The following is a 22,899-nucleotide window of genomic DNA, read 5'->3' on the forward strand; positions in this document are numbered from 1 at the left end:
AACTACAAATGTCAGCCAAGGTGCTACAAAAACGTTTTTTTCTGAGAAGGGTTTCTTGTGTGTTTCACCCTTGCTGCCAATCAGCACCTCCAAGTCCGAGTCTATGGTTCTCATCCGGAACAGGGTGGAGTGCCATCTCCAGGCTAGGCATGAGATCATGCCCCAAGTGGAGGAGTTTAAGTGCCTTGAGGTCTTAGGGAAGGATGGAACGTGAGATCAACAGACGCATTGGTGTGGCATCTCCAGTGATGCGGACTCTGCATTGGTCCGTTGTGGTGAAGCCTACCTTGACCTTTGGTCATGAGCTTTGGGAAGTGACCGAAAGAACAAGATCGGCTGTACAAGTGGCCGAAATGAGTTTTCTCTGTAGGGTGGCTTGGCTCTCCCTCACAGATAAGGTGAGAAGCACTGTCATCCAGGAGAAACTCTGAGTAGAACCGCTGCTCATCCGCTGCTAAAATTTAATATTATAATGTAGGAATATAAATATTGTCATAGTTGCAGCCTAACATTTTAATGTATGTCTCAAAAATGTTAACACAAAACAGGTTTTGATAGTTTTACAATTATTAAAATGTATTTAAAATGTATTTAATGTAATTTTTTTGCTCATAATACATATGACCTCTTTATTATCGTTAAAGTTTTTTTTCTGATAAGATTACAACTTCTTTTATTCTCCCAATATTTCAACTTCATTCTTGTAAAATATTTGCACTTTTTTCCATTTTTGCTGTTGTTTTGTAGTTTTCTAAATGAAATTGCATTTTTCATACCAAGGGTCAATAATAAAACAGCTGCGGGCCACAAATTGCCCCGGTGCCTCAATTTTGGACACCCCTACCATACCTGGTAATTGAAATGTATTTAAAACATCCTCATATGCCAATCTGGCAGACGTCCACTTCCTGGCTCTGGCTGCATACAATCACATGCTGGATGTTTTCAACAAAGACATACAGTAACGTCCCACATGAAGCAGTGTGCCTGTGTGTGTGTGTGTGTTTGTGTGTGCGTGTGTGTGTGTGTGTGTGTGTGTATGTGTGTATTTAGGAACACATTCTCCCTCTTTCCCTGGTGGTGCTGGGGTGTTTGGCAGGATAAATATAGCTGCGGCGTCGGTGTAAAGCTGTTTTCTCCTCAGCTTTTGTAGCTTTAATCAAAAGCAATCTGGAGGAGGGAGGAGAAGTGGAAGGGGAGAGAGTGGATGGAAAGGATGGGGGAAAGGGGCAGTGGGTATGGGTGTGGGGAGGGTGGTCGGATATGGCAGACGGCAGAATGTTTTATTTTAGCTCTCTTTAAATAGTCATTGGGGAGTGTTCAAGAGTAATGAGAACCCTGGTGGCTGGGGAAGAGGGACTGACTAACCTCCCATCGCTCTCCTCCTGCATCCTCTGTGTGTCTGTGTTTCACGGCCAGCCTCACTTCCTCCGTCATCCACTGTGATGACTACAACTGTGTTCATGCTGCAGGGCCTTCGTGCTGCGCTCCCTCTTTTACACAGTGATTCATCATATCTATTGTGGGAAGGAATTGCATCCCTCATCAATATCAACTGTCAATGCTGCAACTAATAGTTACATTTACAATTGATCTGTCTCCCATTTGTTTTCTTAGTGAATGAACAGTGCTAGGAAATGAACTGTGCCCCAGCTCCCAAAAGCTAACATTGTATAACATCCTGGATGTGAGTGGTTAAAACCATTTAAATGTCAGACCATTTATATATATATATATAAATATATGTATGTGTATATATATATACAGTATATGTATATATATATATATATATATATATATATATATATATATATATATATGTGTATATATATATATATATATATATATATATATATATATATATATATATATATATATATATATATATGTATGTATAATATATGCATAATTAAGCAAATTTTAATATATTTTGTGCCTAAATTAAACATTTTCAAGCATAAAAGTCTAATAAAAATATAAGGCATTCAGAAGACGCATTTAAATATGTTGTTGTGATGATATGTAGTATTCTACACTGGTCACTAGGTGTCAGTAGTGTTACTGTAATGTTGTCACAAGCACCAAGACTTGATTGCCGAAACAACAGGCTTTTATTGCAGGTTTGAATGTCACAATAATCCCTAACACTACTCTTGCGGCCGTAACCCACGCCAAGGAAAAAAATCAACTCTAAACCCCTAACATCACTTCCTGTTCACAACCGGAACACATGTACAGGAACACACATGAGCACGAGTCTTATTTATGTCTTATTTGTTGTTCTTTTGTCTATTATATTTGATAATAGGAGTATAATGTGACTAGCCATCCATTCCATCCATTTTCTATACCGCTTCTCCTCATTAGGGTCGCGGGAGCCTATCCCAGCTGACTTCGGGCAACAGGCGGGGTACACCCTGGCCAGCCAATGGCAGGGCACATAGGGCACATATAGACAAACAACCATTCACACTCACATTCATACCTATGGACAATTTAGAGTCGCCAATTAACCTAACATGCATGTTTTTGGAATGTGGGAGAAAACTGGAGTACCCGGAGAAAACCCACACACACACGGGGAGAACATGGCAACTCCACACAGAAATGCCCAGGGTTGAATCAAACCCAGGTCTTCCCGATCTCTGTGACTGTGTGGCCAACATGCTAACAACTAGACCACCGTGCGGCCCTCTATAATGTGACTATAGGGGTGTTATTTCATGTCTAGAGGACTCCAATAATGTTGAAATTCGTGGTTATAAATCCGTGGTTTTCTATGCTCAAAATACAAAAATATTCAATTTATAAATAAGCAATCCTACTTTGTGTGAAATTACTTATGATAGTCAGGTCTGGAACCAATTAATCATAATAAATGAGGATTTAGTGTGCTGTATTCATTTATTTCCTAATATGTTACCACAATTTCCAGTGTAGAAGCCGCACCCACAAAACTTTGAAAGAAAGTAAGATTTGTTCTTATACTGGACTAAAGGCCGCACATGATCACATAAAAAAACTTCCAATTTGCAACATGCACAAGTCCATGAGGACAAAGTCCAGTAACTCTTATCAGACAGAAGTCAATGTTATTGACAGTTATGAGTTTTGTGAAAACAAGTTTGTCCACCCATTAAAAATCACAGGACGTCATCACTTAATATACCTGTCTGACTCACGGTGTCAACTTACAATGGAAGCTAAAATTATCACACAGCAACTAACACTCAAAATAACGTAACATAACATAGATATACCATAATAACATGAAAGTAACAATCAAAAAAAAAAAACAAACAAAAGCTATTTTAACTTCTAATGAACCCATGAAGGCCGCACGGTGGTCTAGTGGTTAGCATGTTGGCCAACACAGGAACAGCCTGGAGATCGGGAAGACCTGGGTTCGATTCTCCCTTGGGCTTTTCTGTGTGGAGTTTGCATGTTCTCCCCGTGTGTGTGTGGGTTTTCACCAGGTACTCCGGCTTCCTCCCACATTCCAAAAACATGCAGGTGAGGTTAATTGGCGACTCTAAATTGTCCATAGGTATGAATGTGAGTGTGAATGGTTGTTTGTCTATATGTGCCCTGCGATTGTCTGGCGACTAGTCCAGGGTGTACCCCGCCTGTCGCCCGAAGTCAGCTGGGATAGGCTCCAGCATGCCCCCGCGACCCTAATGAGGATGAAGCGGTATAGAAAATGGATGGATGGATGAACCAATGAATGTTTCTGGTTGCAGTGATGCATTGTGGGTAGAAGTTAAAATAGCTTTTTCAGTGCCTCTTGATGCACATGCCTTTTAAGGACATTTTCAGTTGATTTTTACTTCATAATCTATATTTTTAGGCTTTCTGTATTGCACAAATCTAGTACATTTCTTTTCATTATTGTTTTTTTAGAACAGAACCGCAATACTCCATCTCCTTTTCAACATTCATTGCAACTGAAGCTGCTCTGATGAGTGACGTTTTTTGCATGCATACAGTATATACTGTACATCTATTACAGTACTGATGTTCATTTTTGCAAAGTTGCCTTTCTGCGGTGTTTGCATGTGGGTTTTCTCCTGTTTTTTTGCCACCACCAAAAAGATGGTGTTCATTTCCAGCCCTTAAATAATGTGCTGCTAGATCTGGATTCAGTCCCTGCAGAACTTCAAAGGGAATAAATTCAGCTGCACATTGCACAAGTGACAACCTAAGTATCTTTCCATCTATTTGTGCAGGTGATCTGGGTTTGTAATAACTGCCGGAAACAACAGGAGATCCTAACCAAGCCGGGTGATTGGTTCACTGGTCCATCAGGAAAGCCCACTGGTCTTGGTTCAGCCATCAGTGAGCCATCTGTGTGCCAAGCCCCCAGTGATAAGAAGCTGCGGTCCCACTCCCAAGCCCCTCCGGGCTCCACAACATCCTTAGAACCCAACCGAGCCAGTGCACCAGGGAGCACAGCTGGAACAGATGTCCGATCACGGAGCGAACCACCAAGAGACACGTAAGTTTGAAGCAGTGCTAAACTGAAATAGACTGTTGACAAACTACACATTTTGTTTTTCCAAAATGTTGCTAGGCTTTTTATTTATGCAGCGAGGGCCATAAGCAATGCAATCGCATACATAACGAAACAATTCCCTTGGTATTTGTGTGCATTCATACTTTTTTAGAATGAATTTCCTTTCTTCATAGTGTAGTCTGGCTGCCATCATTCATTTCAATGGGTTTAATATGCAAAGAAAAAACAAACAATTGAGTTATCAGCTGCTAAAGGGTGTATACATTTTTGGGACACCCTGTATAACGTGTGTGTGTGTGTGTAATATATATATATATATATATACGGTATATTTTCTTATGTTCCTTGTGGGACCTGAACGAGAGTTGGACAGGAAGTGACATCGTGGCTCAGAGTTGAGTTTCATCTTGGCGTGGGTCACAGCCGCAAAAGTAGCCCATGTGTTTATTAGGGATTTTATTCGGAATTATTGTGCCTGTTGTGAGATAATTCAAACCTGCAATAAAAGCCTGTTGTTCCGGTGATCAAGTCTGGTGCTTGTGTGTCTCACCAGTAACACTACTGACACCTAGTGACCAGTCTAGAATTTTACATTTCATCAAAATCTTTGAATGCGTCTTTTGAATGCTTTATATTAATATTTTAGTTCATTTAGCCATTTTTATGCTGGAAAATTCTTAATTTTGGCAAAAACATTTAACATTTGCTTAAATATGCATATTTTTACCAATAATACACAGTATTCAGCCACAAAACAACATGATTTATTCATTAATATACTTTTGAGAAAGAACCAAAGTCGAAGCGTACTGTGCACGCACCGACTGCAGCACTGGAGCTTACGTCATGCTGCACTTTCAGCTCTACACTAGTTAGAATCAGTGACTCTTTAAATGTTCCTTTAAAATGTCCCCCATGTTCCTCAAATAATAACAGGAAGACAATATCTTACTTATTAATGGGCTGTACAATATTGAGAAAAATATAAGTCTATTCAATGTACATACTTTTAACCAGTGTAACAGACAACTCAATGACTGAATTGGTTACAATTCATTTTTGGTGATTTTCAATTTTCTTAATCTCTCAAAATATGGGCTTTGTGTCATACCCTCTCAATGTCCTTCCAGAAGACGAATTTTCCTGGACTGTTGACATGCTTTTCTCGAGTGATTGGTCATTTGTCAATGCTTGAACATTTTGATCTTAGACCTCAGTTTTAAATGTCAAAGAACGTCTTTGTGGAATACAAATTGTGCTTTAAAGTATTGTTTCTTCCACAGCACAAAATACATTTTCTGTTAACCGTCACCTGTTTGATTTTCCTTCTGTTTCCATCCACATCATTTAATTAGGAGAAATGGAAAAGGCGGTGGAGGAACTGGTCGGGGAGAGCGCAGGACAGGCCATGCCAAGCTGGAGACCCAGGTTTCCATGGATCGAGATCTCCGGGGTGAATCTAGGGAACGCAGGGAAAGCCGCCGGCTTACAAAGGGACGTTCTTTGGAGATTGATCCTGTAGGAGGAAGTGATGCAGTGAGGCGGACACAAGAGGGGGGCTACCAAAACATGGACCAAAGCGGTGGCCCCCCTTGCCAAGCAGGGCCAATCCCTTCTGGAGGCCAGGGCCACCTTGTACAAGGTCGTGGTACTGGAATTATGGGGAAGATGAGAGATGGCCTAGTGTCTGAACAGAGGACAGCTGGAGGGCTGCATGAACACAACACGACGCAAAAAGACAACCACCCTGAACTCAGAGAATCTCTGGGTTCAACTGGATCAACCCCTGGTCAGGGACCTGTAGTGAGACGAAACAAAAGGGACAAAGCCGACAGCATGCTGCGCAATGATTCATTAAGCTCAGATCAATCGGAATCTTTGCGTCCACCACCACCCAGGCCATACAAATCAAAACGAGGGCTGGGATCTGGAGGCAAGAGGCAAACCAGTGTCAGCAGCTCAGAGGAGGAAGGAGGGACCACACCTGAGTACAGCAGCTGTGAGGATGCTGAGATCGAAAGCGTCAGTGAAAGAGGTGAGACTTCTTCATAATCAATCTGTGACTTCTGTTGTCTGTGTCTCATTATCTGTGCATCTGTCATGTAGCATATCCGAGGGAGAGCAACAGCACATGCGTACAAGTGTGCGCTTGTGACAGCTGGCAATGTGCTAGGTATATTTTTATCATTGAAAAGATGATTGAACCATGGCTAACGACAAAAATATGACTGTGGCTATTTTCAAGCCAATGTTTGCCTTTGCTGTCTTTGTGTCCCAAAGTTAAAAAGCATCACGACTATATGCAACACTGCCTCTCATAGTTGTATCTCGGCACTCCAAATCTTCCAAAAGCCAATCAAGCGGTCAGGTTTTCACCGAGCATTTGATGATGAATGGATATGTAGCAATATTTTGGAGGATTTGAAGAACTGCACTCTTCTAAGACTTAAGAATATACAGTAGTTCTTTTTCATACTCGTATTCCACCAGGGGAGGGTTTGTTTTCAGACTGTCAGACACCTGGCTCTACTGTGCTAGCTTTTTTTGTGGACCCTGGCTGGAAGGACGATGGTGGACTAACAGTTACATAAAAAAAAGAAAGTAAAATAAAAGATTAGAGGCATCAGAAGAAGTACCGGGTATGCACGGTACTGTAGAGTCACAATGGCAGGCCACCAACAATAAGATTTAAGTTAGGCGCAATAGGTGTTTGGCTCATAGACATGGCTAGTAGTAGTGTAGGTGAGGCAGGGGACACACAGAACTGGGTGCCAGTCAAGCGCACATGGCACATAGACAACCACTCACATTCACACGCCCACGCACAAGGAGAACATGCAAACTCCACACAGAAGTGTTCCAACAGAGATGTGAATCCTTGATTTTCTGACTGTGAGGCAGAAGTGCTAACCATGAGGTGACCGGGGGGCCCAAACACACAACCCAACATTCTTAATGCAAACAGCACAATGTAACAAACTGTTGGCGCTATTAGGCTTTTTTTGGCAATAGAGTTGGTGATTATTAGGTGAATCCTAAAAGAGTGTATTTTGGCGAGCTGGAAGGTTTTTTTTTTTCTTTCATATCATTTCACTATTGTGGTAGTAGTTTGCAGTTGTATGCAACTGCACTATACTGTAATTATACTGAGAGCTGTTTATATATTTTGGTTAGTTTGACTTTGCCATCGATTCTGTTCATAATATTTATGGACAGACTTTTATACTCAGCCAAGGCGTTGAGGGGGTCCGGTTTGGGGGCCTTCGGATCTCGTTTCTGCTGTTCGCAGATGATGTGGTCCAGATGGTCTCATCAGGCTGTGATCTTCAGCATTTACTCTGGTGGTTCGCGAGTGTACGAGTACGAGTGTGAAGCTTCTGACTGAGACTCAGCACCTGCTCAACAGGAAAAGGGTGGATTGCACCCTTTGGTTTGGGAGTGAGGCCCCAGGAGGACGAGCTGAAGTATCTTTGGGTCTTGATCACCAGTGAAGGAAGGTTGGAAGTTGACAGGTTCATCGGCGTAGCGTCTGTAATAATGCGGTTGCTGCACCAGATCGCTGTGGTAAAGAGAAAGTTTAGCCGGAAGGCAAAGCTCTCGATTTACCAGTTGATCTATGTTCCCACCCTCACCTATGGTGATGGGCTTTGGGTCGTGACCGAAACAACAAAATCATGGATACAAACGGCCGAAATTTGCTTCCTCCGTAAGATGGCTGGACTCACCCTAAGAGATAAGGTGAGGAGCTCAGGTCATCCGGCAGCAGCTCAGGGTAGAGCCTCTGCTCCTTCAGATCAAGAGGAATAATTTGTCATCTAGTCCGGATGCCACCAGGACGCTTCCCTGGTGAGATGTTCCGGGCATGCCCAGACCAAGGACATGCTGGAGGGATTATGTATCACAGCTCGCCGGGGAAAGCCTCTGTGTCCTCTCGGTGGAACTGAAAGAGGTGGCTGGAAGTCCGGACTTCCCTACTGAGACTGCAGCCCCCGCAACCTGGACCTGGATAAGCGGAAGAAAACGGATGGATGGTTACGTCAATTAGCTACATGAGCTATATTAGAAATATTACAAACAGCCCATAGTATGATGCCGAGTACATGTCGCTTCTTCAATCTACCAAACGCCGGACTCTATCAGAGACTGCTTAACAGATGGGTCTTGGTCCACTTTCATGTGAACGCTGTGTGAACGCCCCCTCAGTTTACCGTCTCCATTCTGGAGACACCATACACTCAGTCAGTTATAGGTAAGCTTACAATAACATTAGAAAATACAGACTTGACTACTGTATCTGTTGCTTGCAGTAATTATAATCAAAACTAATATGGAATAACATTGCCAATCTGTAAATCATCAACATTTGTTCACTGTCCATGCAGTTTGGAGAAAAAACTGCATTTTATGCACAATGCATGCCTCAGGCCACAGCCAGCAGCCTGACTGTCATTGTGAGCAGCGTGCATGTGAACTAGTGTGTGTTAGACTGTGTGCATGCTTGTGTGCCTGGATGCTTTGCTGAGTGTCATGTTATATTGTTTTCAGCTTGGCCCTGAAGGAATGGGTTGGTGGTGACAATCCCTCTGAGAGTGTACATGTGTGTGCATGTTCGTGTTTGTGATGGGGCCGTTTGACCCCATTTGATTCCAGCGTTGACCTCGGGTGGCCTCACACAGCAAACTATGTCCTCAAGCCCGAGAAGACACTGCTGTTTACACGCTAACATTGTCATATCTAAGTAGTGTGATGTCATATCACTACTAAACATCTTTTAGAACTACAGCTCAGGGCTTGCATCTGAGTATAAATATATGAAAGCATATTATGATTTCTATTTTCATAAAAAAAAGCGGGATGTCAATTATAACAACATATAAACTCACTATTGAGAGAAATACTTATACTTTGTCGGACTTACTAGTTTTTTATAGTTATATAGGGTTATATACAGGGTTTCCCCTAGGATTTTTTAAAGCTGTGGTGGTGGGCTGCAAGGGAGGGCAGACTGCTGCCGCTGTGTTGTACCGTTGCAACGTCTGCTATTCTTTAAACGCATTTTTTATAACAAATAGCAATTTTTTATTTCACTTTTTTTTTTTAACAACTAGCAGAACATGAAACGAGAACATTGCAAAACTGTTACTTGAATGGCGAAGTTGCTGAGAGCACTGGCAACATTTAAATTGCACTTTCTTTACAAAGCATATCTCCACTCAGTGTGCTCATTTGTCATGAAATACAGATGTCATGTTTGAGTAGAACACTTATAAAATACTAGGAGGTGAAGCAAATATTCTGTCATGAGGTCCTCAACATCAGCTGGTGAACTACTGTTAGCATAGGAGCTACCTGTTGAAACCCCTGTGATAGCATCACTGTCTACAGCTGTATGCTGTTTCTGTTGCACAACGTCGACACACAACTTGTGTTTTGAAGGCAAGGCAGATTAAAATGCGAGCGATAACACTCGCTGGCACAGATAGGCTGAGCATGTGACAAGCTAGCTGTCGTCAGTTGACTACACATTTTACGGGCTATTGTTCGTTCTCCCTGCTAATAAGAAACAAAGTGAAAGTCAACACAAGACGCGTCACGTATCTGGTCACATGCGCAAGTGCCGGCAAGGCAGACAGGCGATTCGGGTGCATGCTTATAAAAAAAAACAAAAAAAAAACGCAGTGAAACATTTTTATGATATTTTAAATCATTTTCAAACTAACTGTGGTCAATATGTGTGTAAATACAAAGCTATATACTGTATGTATCTATTTAACATACTGTATATATCCATTCATTCAATATATTACTTAAAATTGTTTTCAAGTTTTAAAAAAACCCTCATTTTAAGGTGTGGCGGCTTTTATTTTGTTCAATTACATGTCGTGGAAACCCTGATTTAAGCTTCTAGTTATTTAGCTATGGAATGTGTGTAAGGCAGTCCAACTGTAAATGTTACAAAATTAATGACTTCTGATTATATTCTGTCATTTATTTTGGGAAAGCAACGATCACTGCGCGTGTGCTCTCGGACCCTAGGTGCAAAACTGGCATTTTTTTTGTGGCCCTCTAGGTGGAGTTCACGGTCCAAGTTTGTCCCTATGTATGACCGTGGCTTTGAACTCTCCTTATTAACCTTCTCCGTTTGTGTTCCCCATATCTATTATTTTCTCTTCTGTCACTGCAGTGGGGAACCTCGCGCTATAGCAGTGTTTCCCCTATGTTTGCAGCTTTGGGGGGCGGTGGCGCGGACGAACACCAACACAAACATGTGCACACATGCAGATGCCCAGCGTTGCCATGTTAGTTCTATATGATAACCCCCACTTTCTTAATGGAAATAAGTAGAAAGACGCGCTGGCTCAAGTACGTCCCCATACGTAATAAAAACGGGTCATATAATTAATGTGATCGCTCCACAGTGTGCGATACAGAGAGCAGACAACTGTAAATGTATGTAAAGACTGAATTGGTGTGTAAATATGATCAATAAAACAAGGCTATTATGTTTGTTTAATAAAAGAAGAAAATTGCCTAAGCCACATACAACATACAAGCTATACAACTTTTAACTAATTCGGACAGCCTAAGGAAAAAGACATGTATTGTACATTAAGTATTGTGAAAAAAAACAACATAAACTCAATATAAAAACATAAAATTCAAATTGCAATATTGGACATAAAAGAAATCACATTTAGATTCCATCCATCCATTTTCTATGCCGCTTCTCCTCACTAGGGTCGCAGGTATGCTGGATGCTATCCCAGCTGACTTTGTGCAAGAGGCGGGGTACACCCTGGACTGGTCGCCAGCCAATGGCAGGGCACATATAGACAAACAACCATTCACACTCACATTCATACCTATGGACAATTTAGAGTCACCAATTAACCTAACATGCATGTTTTTGGAATGTGGGAGGAAACCGGAGTACCCGGAGAAAACTCACACACGCACGGGGAGAACATAGAAACTCCATACGGAGATGCCTAACAGAGATTCAAACCCAAATCTTCCCGATCTCCTGACTGTGTGGCCAACATTCTAACCACTCGGCCACCGTGCGTCCCCCACGTTTAGATGATGTTCCCAAATCATTCAGCCCTATGTTTTAAACCCAGGATCTCAGTTCGGGGCACGGCAAGAAATAGATATAACTTGGATGCTGGACAGGTGTTATAACATTGAGCAAGTGGAGGTCTCGCCTGAGCTGTTTTTGTCAGTGTGGGTTTTATGCGCATCAGCATGGCAGCAAGACACTGCTTCCTTTTTTTAGCTTGAGACTGAGACAGGATCAATTATGAGATGTGGTTGCTGGCAGCTGAGAGGCATCCAGGCTTTTAAATCATTTGACTTTTTAAATTAGTGTGAGATCAGGACGGAAACACTCCCACACAAATATGCAGCTTGACCTGTACAGTATAGAATCTGCAATGTGTATACATCCTTCTCAACACTACCAGGTCAACTAAAAATAGTAAGTGACTTGGCAGTATTTTTTGAAAGTGACTGTAGCCGATAGTCAGAGGCAAACTTATAGTCATACAGCGGGGGAAGTAACTATCTGCTCTATGCAGATTTTGTAAGCTTACCCGCTTACAAAGACATGAACAGTCCACCATTTTTATGGCAGGTCTGTTTTAACACAGAGAGACAGAATATAAACAAAAAACAGAAAAAGTGAGACATTAGTATTTGATTGAGTGAAAGAAATACAGTAAGCTGCAACTACGAATCAACGATTAATCGATCATCCAACTACTGACTGTTTTGGTATTTCAGTCGTCGGTTTTGGATTTAAAAATGTAAATATGCTGTGATTTCAGCTCCTCAAATGTGAATATATTTGAATGTCCTCGGTCATTTATGAAAGCAGAACTATTATCTTTGTTTTTAAGCAAAACAAGATGTTCACATACATCAGCTTTGCCTTTGGAAAACAGTGATCCACATTTTTGGTTTAATTTATTTCGAACATGCATATGTCCGAAAAGGAGTAGGAAGAAGCAGAGCTTAATCCTACCCCCTCTTCGTAGCACATCAATTGCTAATACATACATGTGTATAGATACAAACGCGCGCATACATATATATACACATACATCTGCACCTACACAAGTACACACATATATACATATAGAGTGTACACATATACAGTGTACAGGTACACAAATGTTTAAAAAAAAATCCCCCCTTTTTTCTCCTTTTCCTTTCCTTTTTCCTTTCTATTTATCCTGTCCTTTCTCTCCTGTTGATATCCACATCCTCTTCGGTGTTGCACTGCGAGTGACACTGGGTTTGTATACAAGAGTTCCTTTTATGAATGATGTCAAGGTTATTGCTATGGAATGTAGTCCTTCTCGTTGCGTTGGTCTGTCTCGTAGGGTGTTTCCTCCATCATCCTTATTGTCATAGTAATATGATCTTTAATATGTATCCAGATTGCTGATATCTTGGACAACAAGCACTCTTGCTTCACCCGGACCTCCATTTAATTTGATGTAGATTTTCCCGTTGGTGCTCCAAGTGCTTTGTATCTTTCCCTGCTTCCTCAAGTCTCGTGCTTTCTTGGCAATGTCGGAATTGCGTTTTGTCAGATGCTCATTCATGTAGACGTTGGTGCCTCTCAGCTTCTTTCCCTGTTTCAGCAGTGCGGTTTTGAATTCCCTGTTGGTGAACTTAATGATGACAGGTGTGGTGTTGTTTCTGCCATGGAGTGGGACACAAGTGTCAATACTGTTGACATCGACATCCACCTCCTTTGATTGTAGGTAGTTAGCAATCTGTTGCTTGATTAAACGAACATCTCTTGACTTGGGTGTGATTTGGAGCCCTGTGGGAACCACATCATTCATTCCTGCCATCTGATCCATCTTGTCAATGAAGTTTTTAATTTGCTCCTTGATATTCTCCTTTGCTTCTTTCTCTTCCTCAAGGGTGGTGCGAAAGTCAGCATTATCCTTCAATAGTGCCTTGATGCCAACTTGTAGAGTGTTGATATCATTGCATAATGCTCTATTTTCTTCCATGGGGTCTTTAGCGGCCTTAAGATCAGTACATGAGGTGGCTTCCATATGGTTTATAGCCTCCTTGAGAGCAGTGCGCAAGGCAGTGTTATCTTCCAATAATGCCCTGATATCATCCTGCAGAACCCTATCAACCCTATCATCCTTGCTTAATGCTGTATTTTCTTTACGGTTTATCGCTTCCTGAAGAGCAGAGCGCAAGGCAGCATTGTCATTCAACATTTCCTTAATATCGTCCTGCAGAGCCCTGATATCTTCCATAGGGTATTTAACCTCCCTAAGAGCAGAACTCAGGTCTGCATTTTCATCTTGCAACTTCTTGACTTCTTTTCTTAGTTTTTTGATAGACTCTTTGCTCTATTTTCCTCCATAATGTTTGTGACACCATTACTGACTTTACGTAATTGTGACTTCAAAGAGGTTTTTGTAATTACTCTGAACTTCTATTTCCAGAGACGATATAGCCTTCCTGATAGCTGTATATGAAGCAGAATGTATCTCTACCATTGGATGCAGATTCTCAATTGCTCGCATTATTTGTGGTAGAGTGATCTCTCTACTCTCGAAGCGACTATCTATGGTTTCTGTGGATTTTTGGAAGGATTGGAAGGATTTTTCAACTCTAGGTATCCTGGCATTGTTTTTATGTCCACGTCCACTGCAAATTCAGAGCCATAATCATTTTCCTTTGTGTTTGACATTGTTGCTAAGCAACCTCTTTGAACTTCAGCAGTTCACTAGTTAGCTACACTTGCTAGCAGGTATCGATACTTGTATCTGTACCTCTCGACTATCCAAGTTAAAGTTGGGGGATTCAGCAAGCAGCACTGATCTTGTGTTCATGAAGTGTAGTCAGGAAAGCACCAAAATAGTTAAAATTTCCAGTATCATCAACAGAGCTGCTGCCATACACGTCCTTCCCCTTTGCCTTTTTTCCGATATGTTGCGGACCAAACCACTAACTGTTTGTGTTTGGTTCATCTTGATTTATAACTGATTATTCGATTAATTGAAATAACAAGCTTCCAGTTTAGTCGACTAAGAAAGTACCAGTAATCGTTAGCTGCAACCCTACAGTACAGTATTTCATATTCTTGACCCTAGGTTCCTAAAGTGTGGTATGCATACCCCCAGGGGTACACCAATTGTAATGGTAGGTACGTGATTAATAATTAAAAACAATTAACGTATAACACCAACAAATACAAGTGCGCCAGAACGGCTCACTGCGTAAGGAGAACAGCAGAAAGGAGACAGAGCAGGAAGTTGTTCATTGCCTTGTGTGCATTAAGAACAAATAAGTAAATTTGATGATTATTTTGTGCATTAAGAGTTTTTCGTCTTAAAGATATCATTTATGTCGGTGTTCCAATCCCGCATGGCACAGCGGTGAAAACCTGTTACTGGGGATTCTCCGAAAATTAGGCTTTATCGCTAGTTGTATATATTTTTGTACTTTTTACTTTGGATAGTGAGACATTAATTATGGATGTTCTGATCAGGGTTTTATGCTGTCGATTTTGATAACGATCATTCATGAATTAACTGTACATTTTTTAATTTTTTTATGATCACTGCTATTGGCCAGGCATGGAGGTTAGGACTTCTTCTTCTTAGAAGCTTCCTAAGGTTGCGGGGAGCCTTTCCGAGGTAACTTCCACGCGGCAGACATGTTTGCTTTGGATTTGGCACACCTGAGAGCAAGACACTACACCCAAAGCTCATGACCAAGGGTGAGTTTAGGAACGTAGATCGACCGATAATTTGAGAGCTTTGCTTTTTCGACTCAGCTCCCTCTTCACCACAACAGAATGATATCCGCATCACAGTAGACGTCGCACCAATCTGCCTGTCGATCTCGTGTTCCATCCTTCCCGCACTCGACCCGAAGGCCCCACGGTAGTTGAACTCCTCCACTTGGGGCATGATCTCATCCCCAACCCGAGATGGCACTCCACTGTTTTCCGGGCAAGAACCAAGGACTCGCACTTATAAATGCTAATTCTCATCCCGGCTGCTTCACACTCGGCTGCAAACCGATCCAATGAGAGCTGAAGATCACAGCCTGATGAAGCCAGCAGTACCACATCATCTGCAAAGAGCGGAGACCCAATTCTGCAGCCACCAAAACAGGTCCCCTCAACGCCCTGACTGTGCCAAGAATTTTTTCTACCAAAGTAATTAACAGAATCAGTGACAAAGGGCAGCCCTGGCAGAGTCCAAACCACATTATTAACCAGAACCAAAAATTCAGCTCGCCTGTGACCCTAATGAGGACAAGCAGTATTGAAAATGGATGGATGGATGCAGATCACATCATCAATCAATCAATTTGTAACTGACGACCGTCATCGATATAGTTATATGTAGTTATATAGTTATGTAGTTATATTTATGATACAGTAGATAGCTACATTATACCTACAGTATAGACCAGGCTCTTTAACACAATCCATACTCAACCACGTGGCCCAGCCATTGGTGAATGCAGTGAAGATTAGGTTTGAGTTATGAAACTGAGAACTTGGTTTGCCTTAAGATTACATAATGCCACTATAAATTGTCACAACTCATTATCCTCATAGTCTGTCTACTGCTAGGCATGCTTGGCTCTGTTTTACTCTATGTCATAACACTGCCGCTGAGGTGCTGCACACATTTCAATGCTGCCCCTCTGCCCATGTATGTAGAAAAAACCTCTGAATATCTTTTATGATTTTGTCCCTAACAACAGCAGCAAGAGGGCTTACCTCACAGCTGGGCTTTCTGTTTAGACAGTGTGTCAGTCGTGTGCCTTGTCAAGTTCATTTTCTCACATCCATCTGCAGAGATACATTGCTTTCTTCCAGCCAAACCTGCCTTTGGAAGTGACTGTGTGAGTGAATCAGGAATGGACTGACAATGTTGCATGATTGATTGCAGCTGATCTCAGCAGCATAAAATAATTAGTTTGACAGCACATTTGACCAATGATATACACTAATCCCTCATTTATCGTGGTTAATTGGTTCCAGACCCAATGGTTATATATAGATAAGTGAATTTCCACAAAGTAGGATGTATAAATGGAATATTTTCATAGTTAGAACAAAGAAAACCTGTTTACGACCTTCTAAATTTAACATTATTAGAGCCCTCTAGACATGAAATAACACTTTTATAGTCGCCTATGGACTTGTATTATCCAACATAGTAGACATAGTAACAGAAAATAAGACTCACACATGGTAGCACAGTCCTTGTTGTAGTTTCTTCATTTTATTTATTTATTTATTTTTACTTCTGGGACGTCTTGTGGTAACATTACTGACACTTAGTGACCAGTGTGGAATACTACATATCAGTGTGTCTTTCAACGAGTTTTCTGAATGTTTTATATTTGTATTTTAGTTCATTTAGTCATTTTTATGCCTGAAAATGTTTAATTTTGGCCAAATATAGGTACAATTTGCTAAAACAAGCATATTTTTGGATTATGGATTATGGATTATGGATTATTACAGACTGTATTCCACTATGAAACAGCATGATTTATGAATTAATATATTTTTGAAAAACCGCGATAGAGTGGAGCTGCGAAAATTCAAAGTGCGATGCGGCGAGGGACAGTGTTACCCACAAGACTCCAATCTATTAGTGTTGGTAGGTTGCGGAAGTGCGCTTGCCATTGTCTAATTTGCATAATTGGCCATTACGCATGTGCATCTAATTGTAATTTAACGCTGTAGGAGAGAGGAATAACGTTGCTGGAAACATTTGTTGCTTTTTTGAAAAAGAGTATCTAGAGGGGTCTGAACACTAAATATAACTAAAGTTGCTGAGTGGGAAACGGTGATCCCTCCTGTTTGTCTTCTCCTGTGACGCAGGCCAGGTGTGTATGTGGCGTGTTAAATGCAAAGCACATTTGCACCGAGTTGTAACGACAAGCTTTAGTCACAGACAGTCCCATTAGAATGTGTTTAAGAGCGAGGGCGAACAGGTGCCGGTCCAAAGTTACTTGTGGGGGGCTGCCACTAATAAATTAATTTGTGGGAAACACTGCTATACCAATAATCCCCCAATACCAGAAGTCATTGAAGAGCTAAGAAGGATAAGTGAAGTAGTGAACGGCCCTTGGCGTTGTTTCTAAACAAGATCATCACTTCACACTATTAAAATACGTAAAAACACACTACGTAAGTGCAAGATATTTGGATGTGTCGGGAAGAAGACCAACATATTTACGTTCAGATGAAAGGAAGTTGGTGAGGATATTAAGGAGCAACCCAGGAACCAACATAAACTGCAAACTTCAAGAATACCAGTGAAACATGACATTACGTGACACAGAAGCCCATGCTCCCAAATTGACACCTTCACTGAAATTTGCAGCTGCCCACACGGACACGCCAAACGTCCTCTGGACAAAAGTTGTATGGTCAGGCGAGACAAAGATCGGCCACAGTGACCAGAAGCACAGTATGTTTGGAGGAATCAAATTGAGAGTTTCAAACTTAAGAACACTATGAACGATCAAGCATAGTGGTGGTAGCATGATGCATTGCACAAAATACAGTGGAACCTTGGTTAGTCATTACTGGATCCCAGAAGGTCCGACTGTAAACAAAACGCACTCTAGCCAAATAATTTTTTCCCAAAGAAATGATGTAAATTCCATTCACATGTTTTTATAGTCTTACAATTTTAGTTTTAAGTGCAGAAAACGATTCTAAATGCATATAGATCTATGTAAACAATGAGTGAAAGGGATACATGAACATTTAAGGTTACTTTTACCTTGACTGAAGACGTGATTGTTGCCAAAGACACGGGGTGGCAGCGAGAGTATGAGTTACTATGAGTTATACCTTGAATTCAGTTGTGTTTCTCACCTCAAGTCTCTGCTTTTCTTTTGATCACGGCTGCAAAATAAGCCAAAATGGAGCCAAAGAAAGTTGTAAGTACCAGCGTTTTGATTAAGAAGGTGAGAAAGACTATCCATTTCAAGAAATATCTCATGACAAAACACCAAGGTGGTGTCCATGTTTATCTCGCTGCCACATTGTGTCTTCGCCTCACATCTTCAGTGAAGGTAAAAGTAATGTTCATTTGTGCCTTTAATTCATCATTTATGTGGATTTGGAATTGTTTTATGGGTATGAAACTATAACTGTAAAGCTATAAAAAGGTGTTTTGTGTTAACATTTTTGAGACTTGTGTCGTAACTGTGTTAGACATCATAGGTGGGCGACTGTGATTGCTTTCCATGTAATAGCAAGCTGCTAACAAGGACGTTTTGTGATAAAAATACATTAACAACCAGTGAAGTGCGGTGAGGTTCATGGCTGGTGAGGCACTGTCTCCTTTGTAGTTTTGTAAATGTTAATACAGGTTGCTCATTAAGATGATAACCAAAGAAAAGAAGCGACTAATTCACTTTGGTTGAATAAAAATTCAAATTGTTTTCAGATACTTCTTCGTCCCATTTATTTTATTTTATTTTTTTTTACTGAAAAACATTTGTGTTCTTACCTTTTATTTATATGTGAAGTATATGCACCCACCTTCTCCAGGAAAAGCTCTGATACTTTGTTATAAAAGTCTGACGATAATGATGTCACACATTCGACACATTACACAGGCTGTAGAAAGTCATGGTGCATAATACATGTTTCTGCAACATTATATTGTTGCCCACATGCTGAGAAAAACAAACTGGCAGGCACCATGAGCCAACACAGTGTGCACTCAGACAGTAGGCGGGGCTTGCGCACTAAACCGTAAAGCTACGCTCAGTTTTCTTCCCTGTATTTGAACAGGAAATGTGCAAATCCAGTGATTTTTACTTAAGAAAATGTTAAAAACAATTGGAATCATACAGAAAATACATTTAGAATACAGTTAAATGGACAAATATTAATATTTATTGTATGTTATTATTCTTTCTTTTTCATCATGACATGCTTCTTCCTACTCCTTTTGAACATGTGGAACTGCGAAATGATTCATGAGATGTATTCCATCGTAACCTTCATTGTATTTGTACTGTATTTGTATTGTATTTGTACTTTATTTATCCCACAGCGGGGAAATTTACTTATTACAGCAGCAAGCAAGATACGCAAGAGTACAGTGTAAAGAAATGCATATTGACTACAACATGGTTCAGGTGGTGCATGTTCAAATAAAATTAAATCAAACCAAACCAAACCAAACCAAACAAGTGAGGTTCTGCCTCACCAGCCTCCCCTGACCGCACGTTACTTTTCAGAACACAGTTGCGCTCACGCAGTGTATTAATAACACGACAAGATATACGCTAACATATTGGACGCTAACTGGAAAATGCAAACCAAGGCGTGTGAAGAAGTTTTCAATGGAAGTTTGTATGGTCTTCCTTTTCTTCTCCTTGTCGATGATACGGTAGCACTGTAGAGCACCATTTTCGAACAAATTCAAATGACAAAATATCGCAATTTTCGACAAAATACATGAAAATATAGACCAGTGAACTTGCATTCGTATCTCCACGAAATGTGCAAATTCAGCCATTTTTACTTAATAAAATGTTAACAATGGTTGGAATCCTATAGAAACCAGGGCGTCACTGACAGTATAGTTGTTCACTCACTTAACATCTTCTTCTTGCAGGTGACTGGGAGTGCTACCCTCATGACCCCACTGTATGGCATGTGAGTCTTTTAAGAGTTTTGTATTTGATACCAGCAGGCACAAAATGATATTTTCATTCCATTATGAAAAAAGGTAAATTGTGATATGGAGCCTAAGAAGTGTATATCTACCGCTACTTGTTACTTTTGTCATCACAATGCTTATTGTTGTCAAAAAATCCAATGTTTAGTCAACTTTTGTTTTATCTTGCAGCATCCTGTAACCTGGCAGCCATCAAAGGAGGGTGACCATCTGATTGGCAGAATCACCCTCAGCAAGAGGAGCGCATCCATGCCAAAAGAAGCCGGCGCTCTCCTGGGGTTGAAGGTCAGTGTGGGATTGGCTGATTCTGGGATACACACATGCTAAGTTTTGTTTCTAGTGGGTGTGGATAACATTTCAAATATGTTTTGTTACTCAAAGCATCTGTCTTCCTCGCTCCTTCTGTGTAGGTTGTAGGAGGAAGAATCACAGAGTCAGGGAGATTAGGTGCCTTCATCACCAAGGTCAAGAAGGGCAGCCTGGCCGATGTGGTTGGGCATCTGAGAGCAGGTAACCACAACTCTCCTACATCCTCAGAAGAACAAGCAAACAGTATGTTTGAACGGCGGTATTTTTTTTTTTAAATCAGACATTTTCCATCACATATTGTAAAAGGACTTTACAAGAATAGCATGCATACATACTTAATATACATAATATACCTAACCTGGAAAACTGATGACAAATATAGTCTGCACATGATGTCCAAAATGTGTCTTGTCATGTTTGTGGACTGTGTTGCAGCAAGAACTAGCATCCAATGAGTTTTTTTCCATGTCATCCTGACAATATACTGCTCGCACCTCCCAGGGAGTATGGGAAATACCAGGGGTCTCAAACTAGCAGCCCACAAGCCAATTGCGGCTCGTTGGACCATATTTTGTGGACCAATGCTTGACATCAAAGTAGTGTTCCAGGACGTTGTCTATTAATATTATGTGTATTGTAGCAAACTTGAGGCCCACAAGAGATGGTATGCGGCACTTCAGCTTGCTTAAAAGAAGCGGCCACTAGACAAAAGACTACCTACAGTCACGGTACCGACATGAGAGCACAACATGTAACACACACATACGGCAACTACTACTACTACTACTATGGGGAATAATAAACAACAACTATGTTAACTCTGAACACGTTACATTAGCAACTTTTTCAAAACAACTGCTGCAAGGCATGCTGGAAAGCACTGTGGAATCACACTGTAAGAGGACGCACTGTTAGGTCTCTGGCAGCAAAGAGTAGGCAAGAGAACCCTCCGTTCTGAGGAGCCATTCATGTTCTGAAGAACTGTTCATGTTCTGAACTGTAAGATTGGGTCAGTTGCATCTTTTTTTATGGAACACTTGAAAACCTTCTTTATGGAATGTCTGATGCGGCCCAGACTCTTACCTCCAGCAGTCCCAGGTAAGTTGAGTTTGAGACCCCTGCTAAAATGCTTTCAGCAGCATTACAGATCTCAATTAGTTTCTTTAAAATTTTGGATCGGCAAAAGGTTCTGTCAGCATTCACACACAATTTCACAAAATCATACAGTTTCTGCTTGAAATTATTTAACACCTGGCGACCAGTCCAGGATGTGCCATGCCTCTCGCCCAAAGTCAGCTGGGACAGGCTCCAGCATACCCCCGCAACTCTAATGAGGATAAGCGGCATCAAAAATGGATGGATTATTTAACACCACTTTGTTCTCTTTAGGGCAGGAGTGTCAAAAGTGTGGCCCGGAGGCCATTTGCAGCCTGCAGCTGTTTTTTTATTGGCCTGCAGCACATTCTAAAAATAGAATTTAACAAGAAAACAAAAAAAACAACAACAAAAAAACACCACCAACAGCAAAAATAAAAAAAAAAAAACTGCAATAATCTGACAAGAATAAAGTGAAAATATTAAAAGAAAAAAGTAAAAGTTGTAATTAACAAGAAAAAGTTGTAAGTTGTAATTTTATGAGAATAAAGTTGTAAGGAAAATATAGATATCGTATAAATAACTCATAAAGAAAAAATACTTTAAACCACCTTTAAAGTAAAACATGGTGGTGGTAGTGTGATGGTCTGGGGCTGTTTTGCTGCTTCAGGGCCTGGAAGACTTGCTGTGATAAATGGAAGCATGAATTCTGCTCTCTGTCAAAAATCCTGAAGGAGAATGTCCGGCCATCTGTTTGTGACCTCAAGCTGAAACTTGGGTTCTGCAGCAGGACAATGATCCAAAACACACCAGCAAGATTTGTAGTGTAGTCAACGTCCTGACCTCAATCCTATTGAGATGCTGTGGCATGACTTTAAAAAGGCGCTTCATGCTGGAAAACCCTCCAATGTGGCTGAATTACAACAATTCTGCAAAGATGAGTGGGCCAGAATTCCTCCACAGCGCTGTAGGAGACTCATTGCAAGTTATCGCAAATGCTTGATTGCAGTTGTTGCTGCTAAGGGTGGCCCAACCAGTTATTAGGTTTAGGGGGCAACCACTTTTTCATGTAGGTTTGGATTTTTTCCCTTAATAATGAAAAGCTTCATTTAAAAACTGCATTTTGTGTTCAGTTGTGTTGTTATTGAGTAATATCTAAATTTGTTTGATGATCTGAAGCATTTAAGTGTGACAAACATGCAAAAAAATAAGAAATCAGGAAGAGGGCAAACACTTTTTCACACCAGTGTATCTACATGTGTT

The 22,899-nt window shown here is 40.9% G+C and overlaps 1 protein-coding gene across 5 annotated transcripts in view; it reads left to right on the forward strand.

Moving 5' to 3' along the window:
• LOC129194230 (regulating synaptic membrane exocytosis protein 1-like) overlaps positions 1 to 22,899 on the forward strand; it is a 142,560-nt gene that overhangs the window by 61,661 nt on the left and 58,000 nt on the right. For all 5 annotated transcript variants that reach the window (XM_054799302.1, XM_054799303.1, XM_054799304.1 and 2 more), the window contains exons 5-9: positions 4,227 to 4,495; positions 5,869 to 6,548; positions 20,170 to 20,210; positions 20,404 to 20,517; positions 20,643 to 20,742. In XM_054799302.1, coding sequence (XP_054655277.1) covers positions 4,227 to 4,495; positions 5,869 to 6,548; positions 20,170 to 20,210; positions 20,404 to 20,517; positions 20,643 to 20,742 — 1,204 coding nt within the window. The remainder of the gene's footprint in view (positions 1 to 4,226; positions 4,496 to 5,868; positions 6,549 to 20,169; positions 20,211 to 20,403; positions 20,518 to 20,642; positions 20,743 to 22,899) is intronic.

This window comes from Dunckerocampus dactyliophorus, chromosome 14 (assembly GCF_027744805.1).
Source record: "Dunckerocampus dactyliophorus isolate RoL2022-P2 chromosome 14, RoL_Ddac_1.1, whole genome shotgun sequence".
In the NCBI taxonomy this organism is placed as follows: domain Eukaryota; kingdom Metazoa; phylum Chordata; class Actinopteri; order Syngnathiformes; family Syngnathidae; genus Dunckerocampus; species Dunckerocampus dactyliophorus.